The 20629-nt window shown below is 36.8% G+C and overlaps 1 protein-coding gene across 1 annotated transcript in view; it reads right to left on the reverse strand.

The window, feature by feature from the left end:
- Positions 1-20629, reverse strand: part of EYS (eyes shut homolog) — an 870368-nt gene that overhangs the window by 420267 nt on the left and 429472 nt on the right. Inside the window, exons 28-29 of the mRNA XM_065056200.1 lie at positions 20518-20596; positions 7347-7546 (exon numbers count right to left, since the gene is read on the reverse strand). Coding sequence (XP_064912272.1) covers positions 7347-7546; positions 20518-20596 — 279 coding nt within the window. The remainder of the gene's footprint in view (positions 1-7346; positions 7547-20517; positions 20597-20629) is intronic.

Below are 20629 nucleotides of genomic sequence, written 5' to 3' on the forward strand. Positions count from 1 at the left end.
GCTGTGCTGCCATCCAGTGAGACCTGGACAGGCTGGAGAGTTGGGCAGGGAGAAATTTCATAAAAATATAACAAGGGAAATAGTGGAGTATTGCATCTGGGAAGGAACAACCCCAGGTTCCAGTATAAGTTGGGGAATGATCCATAAGAGAGCAGCGTAGGGGAAAGAGACCTGGGAGTCCTGGTGGACAGCAGGATGACCATGAGCCAGCACTGTGGCCTTGTGGCCAAGAAGGCCAATGGCATCCTGGGGTTTATTAGGACGGGGGTGGTTAGTAGGTCAAGAGATGTTCCCCTCACCCTCTACTCTGCCCTGCTGAGACCACTCCTGGAATATTGTGTCCAGTTCTGGGCCCCTCAGTTCAGGAAAGACAGGGAACTGCTGGAAAGAGTCCAGTGCAGGGCAACAAAGATGATTAAGGGAGTGGACCATCTCCTTTATGAGGAAAGGCTGAGGAAGATGGGTCTCCAGCTTGAAGAAGAGGAGACTGAGGGGTGACCTCATTAATGTTTACAAATAGATAAAGGGTGAGTGTCACAAGGATGGAGCCAGGCTCTTCTCAGTGACAACCAATGATAGGACAAGGGGCAATGGGAATAAATTGGAACACAGGTGGTTCCGTTTAAATTTGAGAAGAAACTTCTTCTCAGTGAGGGTGACAGAGCACTGGAACAGGCTTGCCTAGGGAGGTTGTGGAGTCTCCTTCTCTGGAGACATTCAAAACCTGCCTGGACGCCTTCCTGAGTAGCCTCATCTAGGAGTTCCTCCTCTGGCAGGGGGACTGGACGAGATTATCTTTTGAGGTCCCTTCCAATCCCTAACATTCTGTGATTGTGTGATTTCTAAAACATATTTCTAAAATAATTCAGAACTATAACTCTCTTGGAGAATTACCTTTTTTTTTAAAAAAAAAAATATTAACACTTTTAAGATTACTGTTCTTTTCATATAACAATTGAAAGTCTAGAGATATGTTAAGAGTAACAGCATTCACAGTTCTTTTAAATTCATCATGTACTTTATATTAACATGTAGATAAAGACTATGATTTACTTGTTCTCTTTTTTCATATAAGCTTGTCACAGATGTAAGTAAGGAATTTTACTATATATCCAGAAAGTAAGAAAATACAGGATATGACTTACATTTTTATTATAATATTTCTTTTGATAGTGTTACCATTAGTATTTTTCATAGAAGCATCATAGAATGGTTTCCGTTGGAAGAGACCCTCAGGATTGAGTCCAAACACAACTCGGCAATAAACCATGTCCCTAAATGGTTTGAGGCTTTAACCAAGGCAGTAAGATTTTCATACCTTTAACCTTGGCCCCAGGGAGGCAGCACTTCCCTCAGAAAGGGGTCAGGCCTGTATACTGAGCCTTCTGTTTCCTTCAGAAATGAGTTAGCTGTGATCACAACCCACCTTTTTTTTTTTTGCTTTGCAGGAGCCATTTTTGATGAAGGATGATAAATGGCATTTGTTTAAAAGACAGTTTCTTATATATCACCGCATTAAACTTCCTTTTGTCATCTAGTTGAGCAGGAAATCATAGAGAAAATGATAATGTAATAGATACTGTAGGTAGTAACAGCTGGAAGCACTCACTGTGTTTCTATAATTGATGCTGGCCAAATTTCCATCTTACTTTTTCAAGGTGGACTCCATCATCACTGCAATCGCATTTGTCAGCCTCAGACTGGATTATTACAATCTAAGGACAATTTCTTATGGGGACATGCAAAGCCCAATTACTTCAAAACGTGGCTGCACTCATGTTAAGTAGTGTTTCTTCAAGAGCAAACTATTTTGTTCGATGTCCAATCTGCAATAGCTTTCAATTTAAATATGACTGTCACTTATCAAAACCTTATCAAACCCTTTAAAATAATACAGATCAATGCTTTCTGTGTATCATGACAATTAAATGGCAACTTTTTTGGACACAGTTCCTTGGGTTGCCCTACAAGACTCTGCATCACTAGGCTACACCCAGAACTATTTGCTCCATATCAGCAGTCTATTCTTTACCTTACACATGCTCGAAGACAAACCATTCTACTTCATTGTTTCTTACACGCAGTCTGCATGCAGAGCAGAGTGATATATTTTTCAGACTCCTGTTTTCTGCTCATACAGCATCTCCAATCTTGAACTGTTGTAATCCCTTTCCTGTATCCCTGCAGAGGCCCTAGCTAGTTGCAAGGCATGATGTTCCAGTGAGAAAATATATAAAAGAATGTAATGCAAATGTTTCCAAGAGCGATTTGATTTTACTGAAAAGACAAGAAAAGAATAGTTACAGGAAGAAAACAAAAGGGTTGTCTGAGTGCCAAGTGGCATGTGGAGAATCTCAAGGAAGAAAAACATTTACGTTGCTTACAGGTTTTGTGGATGTCTTATCACTGATACTTGAATTCAATTTAATATGATACAGTCCATCATAAACCTAGTCCCTTATCCTTACGAAGGTCAGAAGTCAGGCTAAGTTTCATATTTTGATTTCATATTTTTTTTTCTTTTCATATTTTCTTCCAGCATAAGTTTTACCACTTGAAGATGTCCAAATGTGGTATATTTTAAGCTTTCAACAGGATTTTCCAAGGAGACAAGCTGTTAAACACATGCTACTATGACTGATTTTGACAATATTATTTGCTCCTTCAGCTTAGCATTCAACTAATTATTAGGCTATATTGTTCTACAAATGTTAGTAAATGCTTGCTTAACTGTGACTTAAAGGTCTTCCAACCTTTTCTCATACACTTGTGGGATTATAAATAGAGGTATCCAGCCTTTCACTGCTTATCATTGCGTTCATTACAATCAGTTCACAGTCACAAATAAGAATGAGTGGTAGATATCATAATAAAGATTTAAAAATAATTACACCTTATTTGAAAGAAATGTAGAACAACTACTCCTATTTTAGAATTCTTTCTTACTAATATTTGACAAGCTGGAAGAAAATAAAAGAAGACATTTTGTCAATCAGGTATTCTCTGTTGATCATATATTGACCCTTACCTGCCCTCGGAATACAAGTATCAAGCCTATAGAATGGTCTTGTGAGTATAAACTGACCTCTGAAAGGTGCTGCAAAACAAAGTTTCAGTTTTGAATCCAATAACACAGTCAAATGTAATCCAAAATGCAGATTTATAAAGCACCAGTCTCCCTTTATGAATCAAAGGATAGGATCCAACTTACTTGTGATTCTACACATTTCTAAGGCCAAAGTTATCTTATACCAACAACTACATTTAAATTCTGCTAAAAGATTACTCAAAGTAGATGTTGAAAGACGGAATGACAAAAAATTACCTCTCTTTTCCCTAACAAAAACATTACAAAACTCAAATATGCTATAACATACTGAAAAAGCACAATGAAGCTATAATATTCAACAACTTAATCTAAGCCAAGGCCCATCATAAGATAGTTGACATTATTTTCACCTGTTTAAACTGCAAGCACTTCACAAATAATCCTTTTCAAGACAGTATGTCTTCTGAACCTAGTCAGCAAGAAGTACCCAAAATGCACACTTAAAAAGGCTCATTGCCAGCATAAGTGGGGAGGGAGGAAATTTTAAAGTTAATTTATTTTTCCTTCTTTAAATCCAAAGCCAATCATAACCAAATGGTTTGGGACCAAAAGACGAAAAGTGAGGAAGAACCAACTGTGTATTAAATGTGATGAAAAAAAACATCGAATCATAGAATGCTAAGGATTGGAAGGGACCTCAAAAGATCATCTAGTCCAATCCCCCTGCTGGAGCAGGAACACCTAGATGAGGTTACACAGGAATGTGTCCAGACAGGTTTTGAATGTCTCCAAAGTAGGAGACTCCACAACCCCCCTGAGCAGCCTGTTCCAGTGCTCTGTTACCCTCATTGAGAAGTAGTTGCGTTCCAACTTGATCCCATTACCCCTTGTCCTACCATTGGTTGTCACCGAGAAACGCCTGGCTCCGTCCTCATGACACTCACCCTTTGTATATTTATAAACATTAATAAGGTCACCCCTCAGTCTCCTCTTCTCCAAACTAAAGAGACCCAGCTCCCTCAGTCTTTCTTCATGAGGGAGGTGCTCCACTCCCTTAATCATCTTGATTGCCCTGCACAGGACTCTCTCCAGCAGTTCCCTGTCCTTCTTGAACTGAGGGGCCCAGAACTGGACACAATATTCCAGGAGTGGACTCACCAGGGCAGAGTAGAGAGGAAGGAGAACCTCTCTCAACCTACCAACCACCCCCCTTCTAATACACCCCAGGATGCCATTGGCCTTCCTGGCCACGAGGGCACAGTGCTGGTTCATGGTCATCCTGCTGTCCACCAGGACCCCCAGGTCCCTTTCCCTTACACTGCTCTCTAATAGGTCATTCCCCAGTTTATACTGGAACCTGGGGTTGTTCCTACCCAGATGCAATACTCTGCACTTGCCTTTGTTATATTTCATTAATTTTTTCCCCGCCCAACTCTCCAGCCTGTCCAGGTCTCACTGGATGGCAGCACAGCCTTCTGGTGTGTCAGCCACTCCTCCCAGCACGGTGTCATCAGCAAACTTGCTGATAGTACACTCTATTCCCTCATCTAAATCGTTAATGAATATTTTGAATAATTCTGGCCCCAGTACCAACCCCTGAGGCACTCCACTAGATAGAGGCCTCCAACCAGACTCTGCCCCCTTGACCACAACCCTCTGGCTTCTTTCCTTCAGCCAGTTCACAGTCCATCTTACTACCCGATCGTCCAGACCACACTTCCTCAGTTTAGCTATGAGAATGCTGTGGGAGACTGTGTCAAATGCTTTACTGAAATCAAGGTAGACCACATCCACCGCCCTGCCATCATCCATCCACCTCGTTACATCTTCATAGAAGGCTATGAGGTTGGTCAAGCACGACTTCCCCTTTGTGAAGCCATGTTGACTGCCCCGAGTAATTCTTATGGAACAACTTCTTTTCCTTTAGATACTTGGAAAATACTATGAAAAAGCTTCACAGTTCTTATTAAATACTCATTATATGAACCATATGTAGGTTGGATTTAATTGTCTTCTGAAAGCCCCCTGAGCCCAATGATAGCTTTATTATTAATACACTAATTTATGTAGTGCTTGTTGTTGTGGCCACCAGTTCCTTTAATTAAGACTACTAAAATACAAAGCAAGGTAGGTGGGCATCCTTTCAGATGATAATCTGTTTCCTGAAGCCCTGATTCAGTGGCAGTCTGCCCAGGACAGAACTGAATTACAACTCCCAGCACTCCCCTCATTTTCAATGAGTTGTTTTAATTTTAAACCAAGGGTTTGAAGATAGAAAGATATTTCAGATAACACACAATTCAAGGGCTATCCCAAAGTGTTGTGGTTTTTTTTTATTAATTTCAGGAAGAAGCCTGTAGCGTTGTTCATGTAATTGATTCCCACATAATCCAAGAAAAGCTGAATCATTCACTGGACTACTGCATAAAATATCATATACATGATAGCTAAAGCTGGTAGTGCTGCCCACATTTAAGGCAGTGTGACACATACTGGACACTGTGCATTACTTGCTGTTTTCATTTTTACCAGCCACAATAATACAAACATCTGAGGCCAGATGCTCAAAACAAGGAGACTCTAAAGGATACTGGATTTTTGTCCTCCCTCCTGGCCATTCTACAGTGAGTATGTAACAGACATTAAGACTCCTCACTCATTTGGATGTTTGTGGCATTTTGCTGGAGTAGGAGCTATTTCTCCCTTCCTTATTTTTCAATTATTCTGCTTTTCTGTCCTCTGTATCAGTCCTATTCTCCAGTCATGATTTCATGAGTTTTGTTTAGACTGCTTAAAGCAAGTGGAAGGAATGGTAGAAAAAGGAGTGTTTACATCTTAATGTTCACAGTAAAGGAGCAAACCCAATTTAATGATCTTTTTTATGTTTCTTATTACCACCTTATGCACGTTACTTGGAATGGTAGCAGCTGCTGAAGGGCAAGACAGAGAATTACATCTGTCTCCTGAAGTATATCAACATAGAAGAGGTAATCAGCTAAAAAAGTCCTTTCCCCAGTTCCCTCAGAGGAAGAAATTTATATCATGTACAGGACTTCTTTTTTGCAAGATCACAACCTTATCTCACATCAACTTACCTTATTGTAGTTTTGCATCACTCATGAAATCCTTTGTGATTTTGGCAATGCTAAAAGTTCTGATTTTAACTGTTTGTAATTTTCCTGACACTGATTCCATTAACAGCTCCTCCTGATGGCCAATACTGGGCTCAGAAGCAAGTGCAAGGTAGTTGCCATCACAACATTTGGAATAAATTCCAAAGTAGAAGAAAGGAAGAATACACCAATGTTTGAGGGATGATGTGCTGGTGAGGTCCTTCAGTCTGCCATCTCAGTGGAAGGTGGGGTTAAAGATCCATGAGACAGGTTAGCAGCAGATATTGGAAGTAATACATTTATTTCTTAACCTTCTTCATTTCATAAGTTTCCTTTCTTATAGTGCATTATAAAGCTATCAAATTGTTACACAAAACGAACAATTATTATTCTTAGTTAACATTAGTAGGTATTGGGAATTTTTGTTGTGTGTGGGTTTTTTAAATTTTGTTTGTTTGTTTTGTTTTTGAATAAAACTATTAACCTTAAGCTTCAATTTTGGCCATCAGTCAGTATCAACATACTGGCCACATGATTGTATAGGGGAAGATATTTATACTTCATTGTTAAGTATGTTTATAAGATATTTTCTTAGTATTTAATATTTCTACAAATGTAGCAACTGAATAGGGACTTAGATAATTGTGAGTTGATGTATGTATACCTTATTCTGTACTACAACTAATAAAATCTATAGAGTAGCATAATTTGTTTCACTATATTAAGAGTACATAAGATATAAGACAACGTGAATTTAGTTAGAAGCCTTAAACAGCCAGAGATTTATGATGATTGATTAAAGGAAATTTCTTCAGATACATGCCTGTGCACACATACTATACAAATCACCTATCATGTAAATTTGAGTGCAAATCAATTTTATCTCTGAGTACAGTACACAGGAGTATATACATATCTGTCAACACCATGATTTTAAATTTTTTTTAGGGTCAGTTTGTGTTAGGAGTATCCGCACAGAATTCTGAAAAGCGCCAGAAGATAAATTTCCACATAAAGGGCCTGATGCTAAACAGTGAATGGTTTAAGATAAAGTGTTTGAACACTAGATCAAGCATCAAATGCAATCGAGTTCACATACAGCACATAGTAACACCACCACGCTGAAATCTTAGCAAATCTATGTGTATTAAGTAAAGCAGTTATAGGACAGTATTCATACTAACCTGCAATGAAAAGTTCTTCCAGGTCCATCAACACATACACCTCCATTGTAACAGAGAACTGAGTTCGGTGTGGCCTCAATGCAAACATCAATATCAACTTCACAAAACCTGCCAGTGTACCCACTCAGGCAAGTACAAACAAATGCATTGACTGCATCTTGACAAGAACCTCCATTAATGCAGGGAGCAGACTCACATTCCTGAGGAGAGAAATAATACATTGACTACACAGCTTTAAAACACATTACACATTAATCCATATTAACAGCAAGTGGAAGAGACTGAACCCAGGGATTAGAAAAAGAGTGATGGACTTTTTTTATTTTCTGATAAGTGGAAGTCTGTAATTTAGGGCACTTTTTATTTCTATAGAGAACCTTTGGTTACAACTCATACTCAATCTTAAAACTATGCTTTTTCCGCTAATTAATCTTGGAGAAATGCATATATTTTTTATAAAAGCAGTCTTACAGCCATAGGTATGTGCTTCCCACTCTTGATTCCTTTATGAAAATTTTAAACCCTGTTTTTGAGCCATATTTTATTCAATTATCCCTTCCAAGTTTTTATACTGGGGCCTATTGCAGTGAAGAAAGCCACATTAAGACAGTTCTGAACAGAATAAAAAATTACTTCTATTAATCAACACAGAGAGACCTTTCATCAAATATTTCCTAATAAATGCATCTTATTATCAATTAATGCATAATATTACAAAGAAAAACATGTAGAAATGTTTATATGTTCACATAAAAACAATTCACTCTGATAAAGCTATTGTGAAAGTCATTGAATTAAAACCATGCAAAATAGCATCAAATTAATGTTCCTCCATAATTACAGGAGAGTTTAGTCAGTGCAATTGCCAGTGCAAAAATACGTTTTTACCCTTGAGCACAGAAACTTAGTTTTTGCCTGTATCCCAAGGAGTATTATTTTGCTGCTGCCACCCAAATAGCCTAACTAAACCCAGTATTTTAAATTTATTCTCATGCTGCTGTAACTTTAGAAGGTTTAATTCTTTAAGGATATCCAAGGGCACTCAGATTTCCTGCAGGTACTACAGTTGTTTTGACAGAATGTAAATTCAGATACCCATAGGGAATTACAAGAAAACAACTTATTTTACTATACAGTCTCCAGCTGGGTTTCTATAGGATGATTTATTAGTGAGCATTACATGAACTAATTGAATTGTACATCCCACAGGAAGATGGGGATAGCTCTACAGACTGCCAAAAATCCTGTAGGTTCTAGAAATCCTAGATCCTAGAAGTTTTCTTTTGCTATATTAATTACATTTGTTGCTGGTAAACATCAGTAATCTTTGTTTTATTTATAAAAAATAATCTGAATTCACAGTTCCAACTTCCCGGTTTTCTTTCTCTTCCAGTAACTTGTCTAGGCTTCCTAATTAGTATTCACTTGTATCTCTCTCTGCTACTTCTGTTTTCACAGCTTTGCTCATTAGCAGAATAAATTTAAAATCTATCAATCTATCAAAATTTTACCTTATTATTATTCAAAAATTATCCAAATCAAAGTAACTAAGGATAATTTCAAAGCTCAGACAAGTGTTCACAGCTTTGGCTCAGTATACCATCACAGTCATATTGAGTTGCAAACTTAGTGTAAAACTTTTTCATTTTCTCCTATGATATGCATTGTTCTTGTAAAACCTTACAAAACAGCTCAGAGTAATTAGTTTTTACAGTAGCATAAAAACCAGACAGTTTGTAGGAAAGAAACCACACTTTTCACTTTCCAGTATACATTGATCCACTGAGGTTAAAAGTTCATCATTAAACTTGCAAAAAAAACCAAAACAAAACAAATAGAGTACACTGTTACCAGAGAAGTGCTGGTCTGCACTGTTCTTAGGCAAGAAAATTGTTTCAGTGAACAGAGACACACACAACTGTAAAATGTCACAAGTAACTTTATCCCTGACTAAGTGACCTGCCACATTGCCACCACATGCTGTAATTCATAGGCTGAAAGAACAAGGACATTAGATGGCAAACTGAAGTTGCAGCACAGCTGTGACTAAGTCCTGCCTGTCTTAGATCCTACCAGAAACTGACTTTACAGCTTGGCATTGGAGAATAGCTGGCTTCACAGAAAATCCCCAACTACCCTGATTCCCTGAAGACAAGTTCACCTAACCACTAATGCTATTTCAGTTTTGTCTTCCTTTTCATAATCACAGATTGAATCTTAAATACGACACATAACCAGACAATTCCCAAATTACAGCATCAGTTACAGAGACTTACAGCCCTAGAAATATTCTCTCTCTTCTCCAGTGTAGTAGTCAAAAGACTTTTTTGGGCACTTCAGGTGCCCAGTTACCAGCCTAGTAAGATATCCTTTAACCTTTTCTCACCTAGAAGTCATCAGATCCTATCAAAAGAAAATTGCCTTTAAATAACTAAGAAAGCTGGAAACTACAAAAATATTATTGACAAAGGCTATTAGGTTTTTCGAAACACAAGTTGTTGGTATACAGATATGTCACAATTGCTCATTCATACTTCTTTTTGTACCTTATTTTCAATGGGTCTTTTTAACCTTTACTAAATCTGAAATTCTATTTTGATCTGGAATTTAAAAATGCATAATTTTTAAGCTTCAAAGGCAAAGTCATTATCTTACAGTAATCCTTCCAAAACTTTACAAATAACCTGTTTGAGCAAAACAAATAAATACCACTAAAACCCCTGCAGTCATTGAGAGCAGCATGGGCTTGATCCCTTAGAAATTTACAGTATTTGCTTGGCAGATATGGAGAATAAATAGCAAGTTTAAATGGTGACAAATAACTCAAGGTAATAGACTGAATGCTGCAGATAAATATGGGTAACTTTGATTTATTTTCCATTAGAATCAAATGTTTGCTAATAGAAGGTATTTTGCAATACCTCACTGATCATGAGGCCAGTATCTCCCTTTCATTTTCCTCTTTCCTCACCTCTGCTCAATCCCATTTTGGGAGGAAAGAAACAGTGTTGTGAGCAAAAGGAAAGCCCTGTTACCATCACTGTACACTCATACAATATTCCTAAACTGGGCAACTTCATAGTAAAGGAAAATCTGTAGATTATGTTACAGAACATAATTATACACTCTGATCTTGATTAGCAATCTAGGCCTGAAGCCCAAATGTAATTTGACTTGCATTTCCTAGTGAAAACAAAGGGGAATAAATGTCTTCAGGATTTGCCAGTGGTTTTATATTATGAAAATTTCAGGTGCAACTTTGGCTTATTATGTTCTTAACTCCTTCCACTATTTCCTGCTAGCTCCTCATCCCAAATTATGCTCATACTTCTTAAAAACCAGGAACAACAAAACCATCATTGCATTTGTAAATTACACTCAGTGCTCACACTTTACAGCATAACAGTACTCCCCAGCTCATCTTTTAAAACACTGACAGCTTCAATAAGTTACCTTATAAAAATTTGAAATGATTTAGTATAATTTCTATTTTGTTATCATAATTATTTATACAGAATTTTTGTAAACTTTATTTTTTCCTTATATCTAATCTCCTCAGAGTAAAGCAGGAAGGGTCCCTTTCAGTAGGCTTTTTTTTCACCGGGTCTTTTTTCTGTAAAACATACACTTTTCCCATTTTGATCTAACAAGGAATCAATTAAGTTTATGTGTTGTTAATAGGCAATGTCCTTGGAAAATATATAAAAGTTATAATGGACAAACTATCACTATGAACTCCCATTGCAATGCTGTTGAAAAAATTGCTAATGTTATTCTTGCGTCTCCAGCCAGGGAAACTATGACTTGCACTTAGACAGTTGATTATTCCTCTTTTTATGGTTAGGGGAAACCGAAGCATTGTGCCAAGTTTTAGAATCTGTTTATTATAAAGTATGCCAAAAGACTGAGAATATGAAATGATTTAGGTACTAGATAGAATGCCTTATAGTAAGCTAAGGAAAATAACACTTAACAGAAATTCTAGGATTGATTTTTTTTTTTTTCCAAAACATTATGACATCATAGATCTCATTTTTACATGATACTGCCAAAAACATAAATGAAATATATGGCTTAAAAATGATTAGACAAATTCATGGAGTACAGGTCTCTTTCTAGCTATTAAAGCAATAATCAGTGTGAGTTCTTTGCTATAAGAAGCTCCATAACTCTTGATGACTCTATGACTGTTTTAGGTTTAGTTTATCACCAAGAAAATTGAGATAGAGAGATAATGGCAGTGCACGGTTATTTAAACAACTAGTATTATATATTAAGGAGTATTTTAACTCCCAGAAAAAGTCAGTACAAAAATGACTACCTGGATTCCCAAATTCAGATGTATCCAGATAGAGATAAGGTCCAACTTTACTACTGAGAGTCAGCCACTGTAAAACAGGCAAACATAGTTGATCTTCCACCTCCTTATCTTTCTAAATAAAAACTGGATGTCTCTCAAACACACACTTTAAGCAAGTGTAATTTAAATACAAATATAAGTTACCATGGTGCTGTAAATGAAAGGACTATACAGACTTCTGACAAGAGAACAGGATGGTGATTTTCTGCCCTTTTTCTTTTTTACTAAATTATTGTTATGTTCATATAAAGACTCTTTTTTTTTTTCCTTAGGCTAGCAAGACAATTTAAAATTCAAGGCAAAAAAAACCCTGAAATAATATTAAGATTTCTTGTTATGCAACTCTTTTAAGGTTAAGGATCCTTAGCTCAAAAACCACAAAACAAGATCCACTACATTTACTAGAGCACAATAAATTATAATCTCTTGTTATCTGAATGTCATAGTGTAGTAAATCTTGTTTTTACTAGGAAGGGGATGATTGTCCCCTAAGAGAGCTCACCTGGCATGGCACAGTCCTCTGGTTCTGCTGGCAGGGAGTTGTTCTGAAATCTAGACTCTAGCAACTGAGTTAGAAAGGCACAACATTTTGCTCAAGGCATATATAAATCTGTGGGTCCATACTGACATCTGTCTTTGGAAGCAAGGTCAATCTGCCTAATAAATTCCAATTTTCTACATATCAAATTACATAATTTTCAAAGTCCCAATCCATAGATTGAAATAATAATGAGGGGATGGATTTTAGCAAATTAGTAAAAGATGGTGAAAAATGTACTAGTTTTCCAAATAATGTGTCAGTTCAGCTCTGTTTCTTGAAACAAAATCTAGAAGTGCATTGCAGAAGTTAGGATTTTTATTTCTTTTTCCTACAGAAAGGACTATTGCTCATTAGTCCTCCTTGGAAACTCTGATTAGAAATAAATTTAAAAAAAAAAAAAAAAATCCAACACTTCAAAATCTATTTATAGAAAAGAGATTCAAGATGTTTAATTCTGAACATAAATAACTCATGCAAATCCTTTATGAGGGGAAAAAGTCTACTGCAAATATCCATTTGGAGACAACTGTGCAGTGATTAACTGTAAGGGAAGACTTGAAGCAGAAAAGGGTAGTGAACACCAGTTCACTTCACCAGGGAGAAGAAGAAAGTATCCTGCTATTTGTGAGAAAACTGGATTCCAAGTGGAAGCCACTGACTTGCAGAAGGTAGAACCAAACAGAGCTTTAACTTGAATTTGATGGGAAATGAAAAGAAAGACATAAGATAAGAATTTGAAGATAAATACTGCACCAGAAAAGAAAGATGCTTTCAGGAGTTGTGTTTCCAGTCATTTGATGATAGGTCTGAGGGCAAAATTATTCTCAGGTCAAAAGCAGAGTTTTTTGTAACAAACAAAAGCCTTATGGTTTAGAGTCTGGATTAGAGTTAAAAAAAGTAGGCAAAAAGGAAATCAATGTTGTAAATAAATGCTTTGGAAAATAATTCATGTGTTAAAGCAAGGTTTTGTACATACAAAACGTGGTATGCATATGGTTTATAATGCACCCCAAGTCCAGATTTTAAAATGTCTAAATTTACAGTATTACTTCATAGGAAATGTACAACTTAATGTTTTAATATGATTTCATAGTTATGCAAAACAGAAATGGTTCAGTGCATTAGTGGGAAACCATATACATGCATATTCTGTGATTTCAGTGACTTTCAAAGGTATTTTAACACAGTTTAATTTATTTAATTTTTCATGAGTGCAACCATCTGATGTAATTATAAGCTACTAAGAGACCAAAAGGCCCAAATTTCCTTTGTTAAGTTTAAAATAACAGTTTAAACTCTGTTTGCTAAGTTATGGACTTTTCCATTCACATGGGAGTTTGAAGTTCACTCTTACTTTGGGATGTCTCAATAGTACTACTATTAAGATAGTATATCTAATAAAATTATAAACAAAGTGTGTTTTTCTAACCAGTAACATTATTACTCTACTTCTTCTCTATTTTTCTGTTAATAATATCACATATCCACTTTGTTTCATTATTAACTTCCCAAAGCTTTTTCATTTGATGGAATAAATATACATACAACATTTTGTGAAATGAACTGGAAAAACTAATTTTTGTGTTTGAGAATGTTGGTTTTATCTAACATAATTCAAAATTATTTAAAAATTATCAAAATATTTTGCTTTCAAGTTTTGGATTATGGACATAAGGAGAAAAAATAATAAAAAAACCCACCCTATTTTTAAGACAACAATACAGAGCAGGAACACACTGCATCAGACCAATGCTGTAGTAGTAGTATTCTGTCTATAATAGCGGTGGAGAGAAAGTCACTTCACTAAAATCATGTGAACTTTGTCAATTTCTACAGTTTATGTTCCATGCATCCTCCCAGCAAGCAGAACCACCTAATCAGACATGAGAAAGAGTACTTTGCTGACTGGTTCATTGCAATCAGTTTATGAACCTGTTGTCCATGACTTGCCTAATTTATTTGAAACTACTAAGATATCACCTGCCTCCCCAGCCTCCTGTGGCAGCAAGTTCTAGACGTTCTCCACTTCATGTAAGAGAAAGTCCTATTTCTTCCAGTTGTTTCTCCGCTTGTTTTCATCGTGTCCCCTCAATTCTTTTACTGCATAATTTGGTGAAGAATTTTCCATTGAAGTTTATCTGCTACTGTCAGTTTTCCAAACCTTAATTGCATTCGCCCCAGCTTTCTCCTCTCCAAACAGGATAATTTCAGCCATTTAACTCTCTCCTTACAAGGCAATTAGTGCATTAATATAATTTTTGTTGCCTTCTGTAGCTTCTCTAGCTATACTAAACCCTCCTTGAGAATCAAGGTCCAGAACTATGCACAGTACCCAATATATGAGCTTACTGGAGTTTTACTCAGTTAAATTATGCCCTCTGTTTTGTTCCCTACACTCTTCCTGATCATGTCCAGAACTGTTTTTTATTCCACGTGCCACCCACCCCCCCCCCCCCCCCCCGCACTCTGACAATAAATTGAGACAATGATTTCAAAGAATTGTCAAGAATTGCTCCAAGTCTTCTTTCCTGCATTGTAACAGCCTGTTCTGAATTCAGCTGTAGGTAAGCATTAGGCTGTTTTTCCCTAGATTGTTATATTACACTGAAGCTTATCTGCCACCTTTTCACTCTTTCCATCTTGTGAGGTCCTTCTGGAGTCCTCAAGTGCAAAGAATTCACTGAGCTTCTCTTGCTATGACCTTAATCTGAGTGCCCAATTTATTCTTTAGCCATCAAACCATTCTACGAGTTCCCTGCTTTGCTTCCTGGTTTTGAAAGATGTGGAGAGCTTTTTACAAGTTACAGTATCCTTTACAAGGCATTTTTCAATTTGTGTTTTAGCTTTTTGAACTTCTTGCCAAGATCTGAACTACTGTGTTTTACAGAGTTTTCTGTTCTTCCCATGTGGCCAAGCTTTCCATTTATTGAAGTGCCATTTTTTTCCCTGTGACAGCCTTAAGTTTCCTCCTTAAGTAATCTGGCAGATTTTGACCCCATGAGTTCTTGAATTGTGGGACACATTTTACCTGGGCTTTTAAGTTAGGATTTGTTTAACAGCCCCAAATAAGTTCCTTGTAGTTTTGGCTTACTACTCTTAAGCTATTCGACAATGCACCCCATTTTTCCAGTTTCCTTTCCCAAAATTCAATGTCTATCTGCTGAACTTACTTGGTATGCTCCCTCATGCTACAGCCATAAACCTAGCTGCATTATAATCATTAATACACGTAATCTCTGTCATTAACACCTCTTGAGCCAGATGCTGATCTTTTCAGAGGCAGGCTGAACATTACTCATATTCAGATTTTAATTCTGTAATTCAAATGGTGCTCTTCTACACTTGTCAGGTTTTTCCAACCATCTAGTTTAAATATTTCCCTACAACCATTTAACATTCATTCAATAGCCTGGGTCCATGATGATAAAGGTGCAATCTATCTTGTACAGGTTCTTCCAATTTCAAAAGGTTTTCCATTTTAAATGTGTCTGAATTCCTTTTGTCTATACCAGGACAATACTCATGTACTAGGGCTCAATCTCTGTCTGCCTCTCAGATCTCACGGGGAACTAGCAGTCTTTCAAAGATAGATGCATGTCCTAGACCATGGTTTCCTGCCCAGCCTGAATTTATAACTCTCCTACAATTCCCTCCATTACCGGTCATCAACACAGGTCACAGTTACCAGCTCCTTTCCAATACACTGAAGGAACATACCTACAGATATTGTGAAATACAGTGTCCTTCCAGATGCAGAGCAGGTTACTTTGTACCTAAGGTTTCTTTGATGTTATAGATCCATTTACTTATGTGCCTAACAACTGAATAATCTTGGGGTTTAAGATATTCTCTGTTGCTAGAGCATCCTTGATGCAAGAGCATACTGTAATATCAGTTTATATGTTTTTCTTGCGTGAGAGATCAGAAATACTCCTATCAGCGGAACATCCTCAGAAGGCTTACCACTTTGGAGGTGAAACTCCTCTGCAACATTCTTCTAGGTCTCATCCGTTTCTCTACTTCTCCAATTTCTATTCATTATTTTGCTATTACTTCTCTAGTATAATCTCCAATTCAGGAACTCCTACTTAAAATAGACTTCTTAGGGCCAGGAGGTCTCTATAGTGTTACACACACTGAAATTGTCCCATGGGTGGATAATCACAGATTTTGTGCTTTGCAGAATAAAGTGGGTATCTCCCTTCTGCTCTGAGATTTACCTTTCTGCATCTTAAGAATAAACTAAACTACTTTAAGTTTACATTAGTTTAGCTTTTTTGAAGGAGCTACTTACTTTACTCAACCCTCTTTAATCTAGTTAGCAATATGTAAACATACTCGAGAGTGTGAAGAAGTCCCACACAGGCAGAAACAAGAGCATTCATCTCATCTGGGGCTCTATGTACGTTCCCTTATGTTTGCCATACAGATATATGCTACACATATACAGTGAGAATTCTGAGGGGATTCTACTTTTTGTCTTACCTACTGCAGTCCATTAAGATCCAGTCATCATAGTCAGTAGAGTCTAGACTTACTAATGAAATGCAGATATCCATTCCAAACTCAGCTGAACAACTGTACAGATCTCACTAAATATTTGCATTTTTATTGACTATAAGTAGTGCATAGACAACTAGCTTTCTCAAAAGCAACTCAAGTTAGGCAAACTAAATCATACTCTCCCTCCAAATCAAATTACAGATAATTATAACACTGTCAAGTCTCATGTCTTCTGTGCAATCTGACAAGTCCTGTTAAGTAATTGCTTATTTACTTGGACTAGCAGAATATTGTTCTGACTCTACATGTGGATCAGCTGTGATGCCTTTGTGTAGAAAATTAGTTGTTTTTCCTGATTTTCCCCTTGTTTCCATCTTTTAATAAAACAGGGAGAAAAGATCAGTAAAATGATATAAATGACAATAATTTTAGGATAGTCTCTGATCACAGCTTTCTGTCAGATACAAGCAGAAACACCAACAAACTGAATATCATTCTGAATAAAGACTCAGAATCCTTATTACCCTCTTTGGGACAACATGAGACAGCCTTAGTGGAGCATGGAAGAAGCACAACTGCCAATGACGTCTTATCAGTCATAGCAAAAAACAAAACAAACAAACAAAAAAACACAACAAAGAAACTAAGAAATAATGTCTATTACTAATATTCTACTGGCTACATTAGCAATATGTTTACTTATATCAGAAAGAAAACATCAATTTTCACTTATACATACGCATCTTACAACTTCAAAAATATGCAGATATCAAAGGAAGTAATGTGTTGCAACTAATTGATATAGTGCATATATTTTTTTTTCTCTTTTGTGCATGAAATCCATAACTGAAAAACCTATGAAAACTGTATTAGATAGGGAAGCTCCAGCATCCACACCCTATGTTAGATATGCAAAAGCTACAGGCTATAAAGACGAATTGTTTGGGTTTTTTTCCTAGAAGTATTAGACAACCTGAGAAAATCTTGAAGTGAATTTTTTTGCAAGCTATATTGTAACACATGTAGAGATTGAAAAAAAATCCAAGATGAAAAAATCAAAAACATCCAAGTATGTCTAGGGAAATACATATACACATACATAAACATATTTCATTTTTCAGTTGGTTATTTGAATCAACTTAGTTGCTGACCTTGCCTGGCTGTGCAATGCCCACCAAGACAGTATCTCTTCCCCCTCAACAGGACAAGGGAAGAAAACATGACAAAGCTTATGAGTTGATAAAGACAGATCACTTACCAATTACCATCACAAGCAAAACAGACTCCATTTTCCAATTAGATACAGATTTTTGGAAAGTGAGAAACAAATTCAAAACCTAAAACCAACTCTCCCAAACCCCTTTTTCTCAAGCTCAACTTCACTCCTCCATTCCCAACTCCTCTATCTCATCCTTTCACCCTGAGCAGTACAGGGCAGGTGGGAAATGAGTCAGTTTGTAACAGCTCCTCTCTGCTGCTCCTTCCTCCTCACATTTTTTCCCCTGACTGGGTCTTCTCTACTGACTGCAGGTCCTCCTTCCTAGGTGGGCACTCCACAGGCTGCACTTCTTTCAGGGTACACTCAACTGCTGCAGCACGAGGTTCTCCATGAGCTGCAGTGTGGATATCTGCTCTGGTGTGCTCCTCTCCCTGGACTGTAGGAAAATATTTGCTCCACTGCAGTTCTCTCCAGAGGCTGCAGGGGAATCTCTGCTCTGGCACCCACAGCTTCTCTTTGCTCTCCTTCACTGGCCTTTATGTTTGCTACACTGCTTCTCACAGCTGCTTTCCTTACTCCTCTCTGCTACACAGTGTTGTTTGCTTGGGTTTTTTTTACCCTTTCTTAAATATGTTTCCACAGAGATGCAACTGTCCTGGTTAAGGGGCTCAGCTGTGTCCTGTTGTGTGTCCTGTGGTGAGTCCTTTGGAGCTGATTGGAGCTGACTAGAACCAGCTGTGTCTAGCCTGGGGCATCCCCTGACCTTTCCTCCTAGAGGCTGTCCTGTAGCCCTCTCTCTAAACAAAACCTTGGCACCTGCACTCAATGAGTTGCATAAACCTTAATACAAAGAAAGGCATCTTCAGGTGCAGAAAACATTGAAATATATTTAGCTGGATTAATTCCTGATTATTTTTTTAAACAGAGGAACTGACTGATGTTATTCTAGAGGAAAACAGTAATAGAGCATGAGCCTACCATGTCTATCCACATATGTGTTCCTCTAGAGCATCAGAAAGCCTTTTTTATCACTGTAAGATTTGTAGAGGCATGATATATGTCTGACCAGGGTGAATGTAGTGTAGAGCATTTAAAAATATGGCACCTGCAACATAGTCTAATCACATTGCATGTAAATAGAATGAATATAAAAAAAAATGAAGCCATCATTCTGACAGATTTATCTGTCAAATGTGTATGTATATTATTTCTTTTTATGAATTTCTAATCTATGCATTTTTAAACATCTTAGTATGAAATGTGGTTATCTTTTGAATATGATTTTATGCAGTTATCTACAGGTCATTTAATTTCTCATTCTCTTAAAATGGAGTAAAGTGTAAATCTTGGATGTTGCTAGAGAAAATATTACCCAAGGGTATTCTGTATTAGCACTGGCAACAGCTGATAATCATACAGGTTTGCAATATCATGTCATGATGCACAGTCTGTTGATTTGAATTGTTTTCTGACCTTTTTTTTTTTCTGTAAAGGAAACTGGAAATTGTATTCCAGCTGGATTTACTCCTTATGTGAGACTGTAATGTATTTTCAACAGAAAAGCTGTAAACCATGCTTACTTTATGTAATATGATTTTTAGTTATCTAGCACTTTGAGCAATATATAAAGAAGTGAAAGGTCCCTACATGTATACAAGAGTTAGAAAGAAATTTGGGTAACATTTTGGGATGTGTTTTTGATAATTCAGAAGCACAATATTAGAAGCCAGACATCCCAAAGGGAGGCAGATCTCATGCCAGACTTTCTCTTGAGACCAAATACGTTTAAAAGGATCAGATCCTAAGATTTGAATAAACTCTGTTTGGAAAACAAACAAACTAACAAACTTGGAAAGGTCTAAACTAATTCAACACTTTCCCGAAAGTGTGGCCAACACTGTAAAGAATGTTCATTGTTATGACAGATGGAGTTACCTTCTACAAGTTGATTTGCTGACCATGAGAATCTTCATGGCACAGACTCACATATACAGGTGTGTTCTTTATGCACAGCCGTTCTCCATGATAATGAAAAAATATTCTTGAACTTAAGAGGAGAAACTGGGTGATGTATTTTGTGCACCAGTTTCATTTAATAGAATTCTAGAATTACCTGGATTTAGAAATATGAAAGATGACTCATGTCTATTTTTGATGTAGAACATTGCATTTTGAGGTTTACTATTCAAATACAGAGTCAAGCTACAGCAAATGGGGCTCACAATGCAAATTAGGTAGTTATGTTATCCATGCTGAACTGAGGCATAAATGATTTTCAGGTAATGTTGGCTTAGCTTGCTGTGACTTTTCAGATTTACAGTTCATGCTTCACCTTTAAAGTTCTTTAGATATTTTCTTAATGGTCTTTTTTTAATGCAGTTTCATGTAAGTAACAAATAATGAGATTTTCAGAACTGATTTCAAACAAGTGAATTTCTGTCATGTATTTTCAATAAACTGACATGTTCAGAAGTTACTTAAATAAAAATACATTTCAAACAGCATATTACTCTTTCCCCTATAATTAAAATAAAATTTGAAGACATACATTAATATTTATCTCACATCTTGAGCTGGTCCATCCTGATTCACACAAGCATCGATATCCATCAATGAGATCTATACATCTGAAATACAAAATAGTATTATTCAGCTGAAGC

Source organism: Columba livia, chromosome 3, assembly GCF_036013475.1.
Source record: "Columba livia isolate bColLiv1 breed racing homer chromosome 3, bColLiv1.pat.W.v2, whole genome shotgun sequence".
NCBI classification, from domain to species: Eukaryota; Metazoa; Chordata; class Aves; order Columbiformes; family Columbidae; genus Columba; species Columba livia.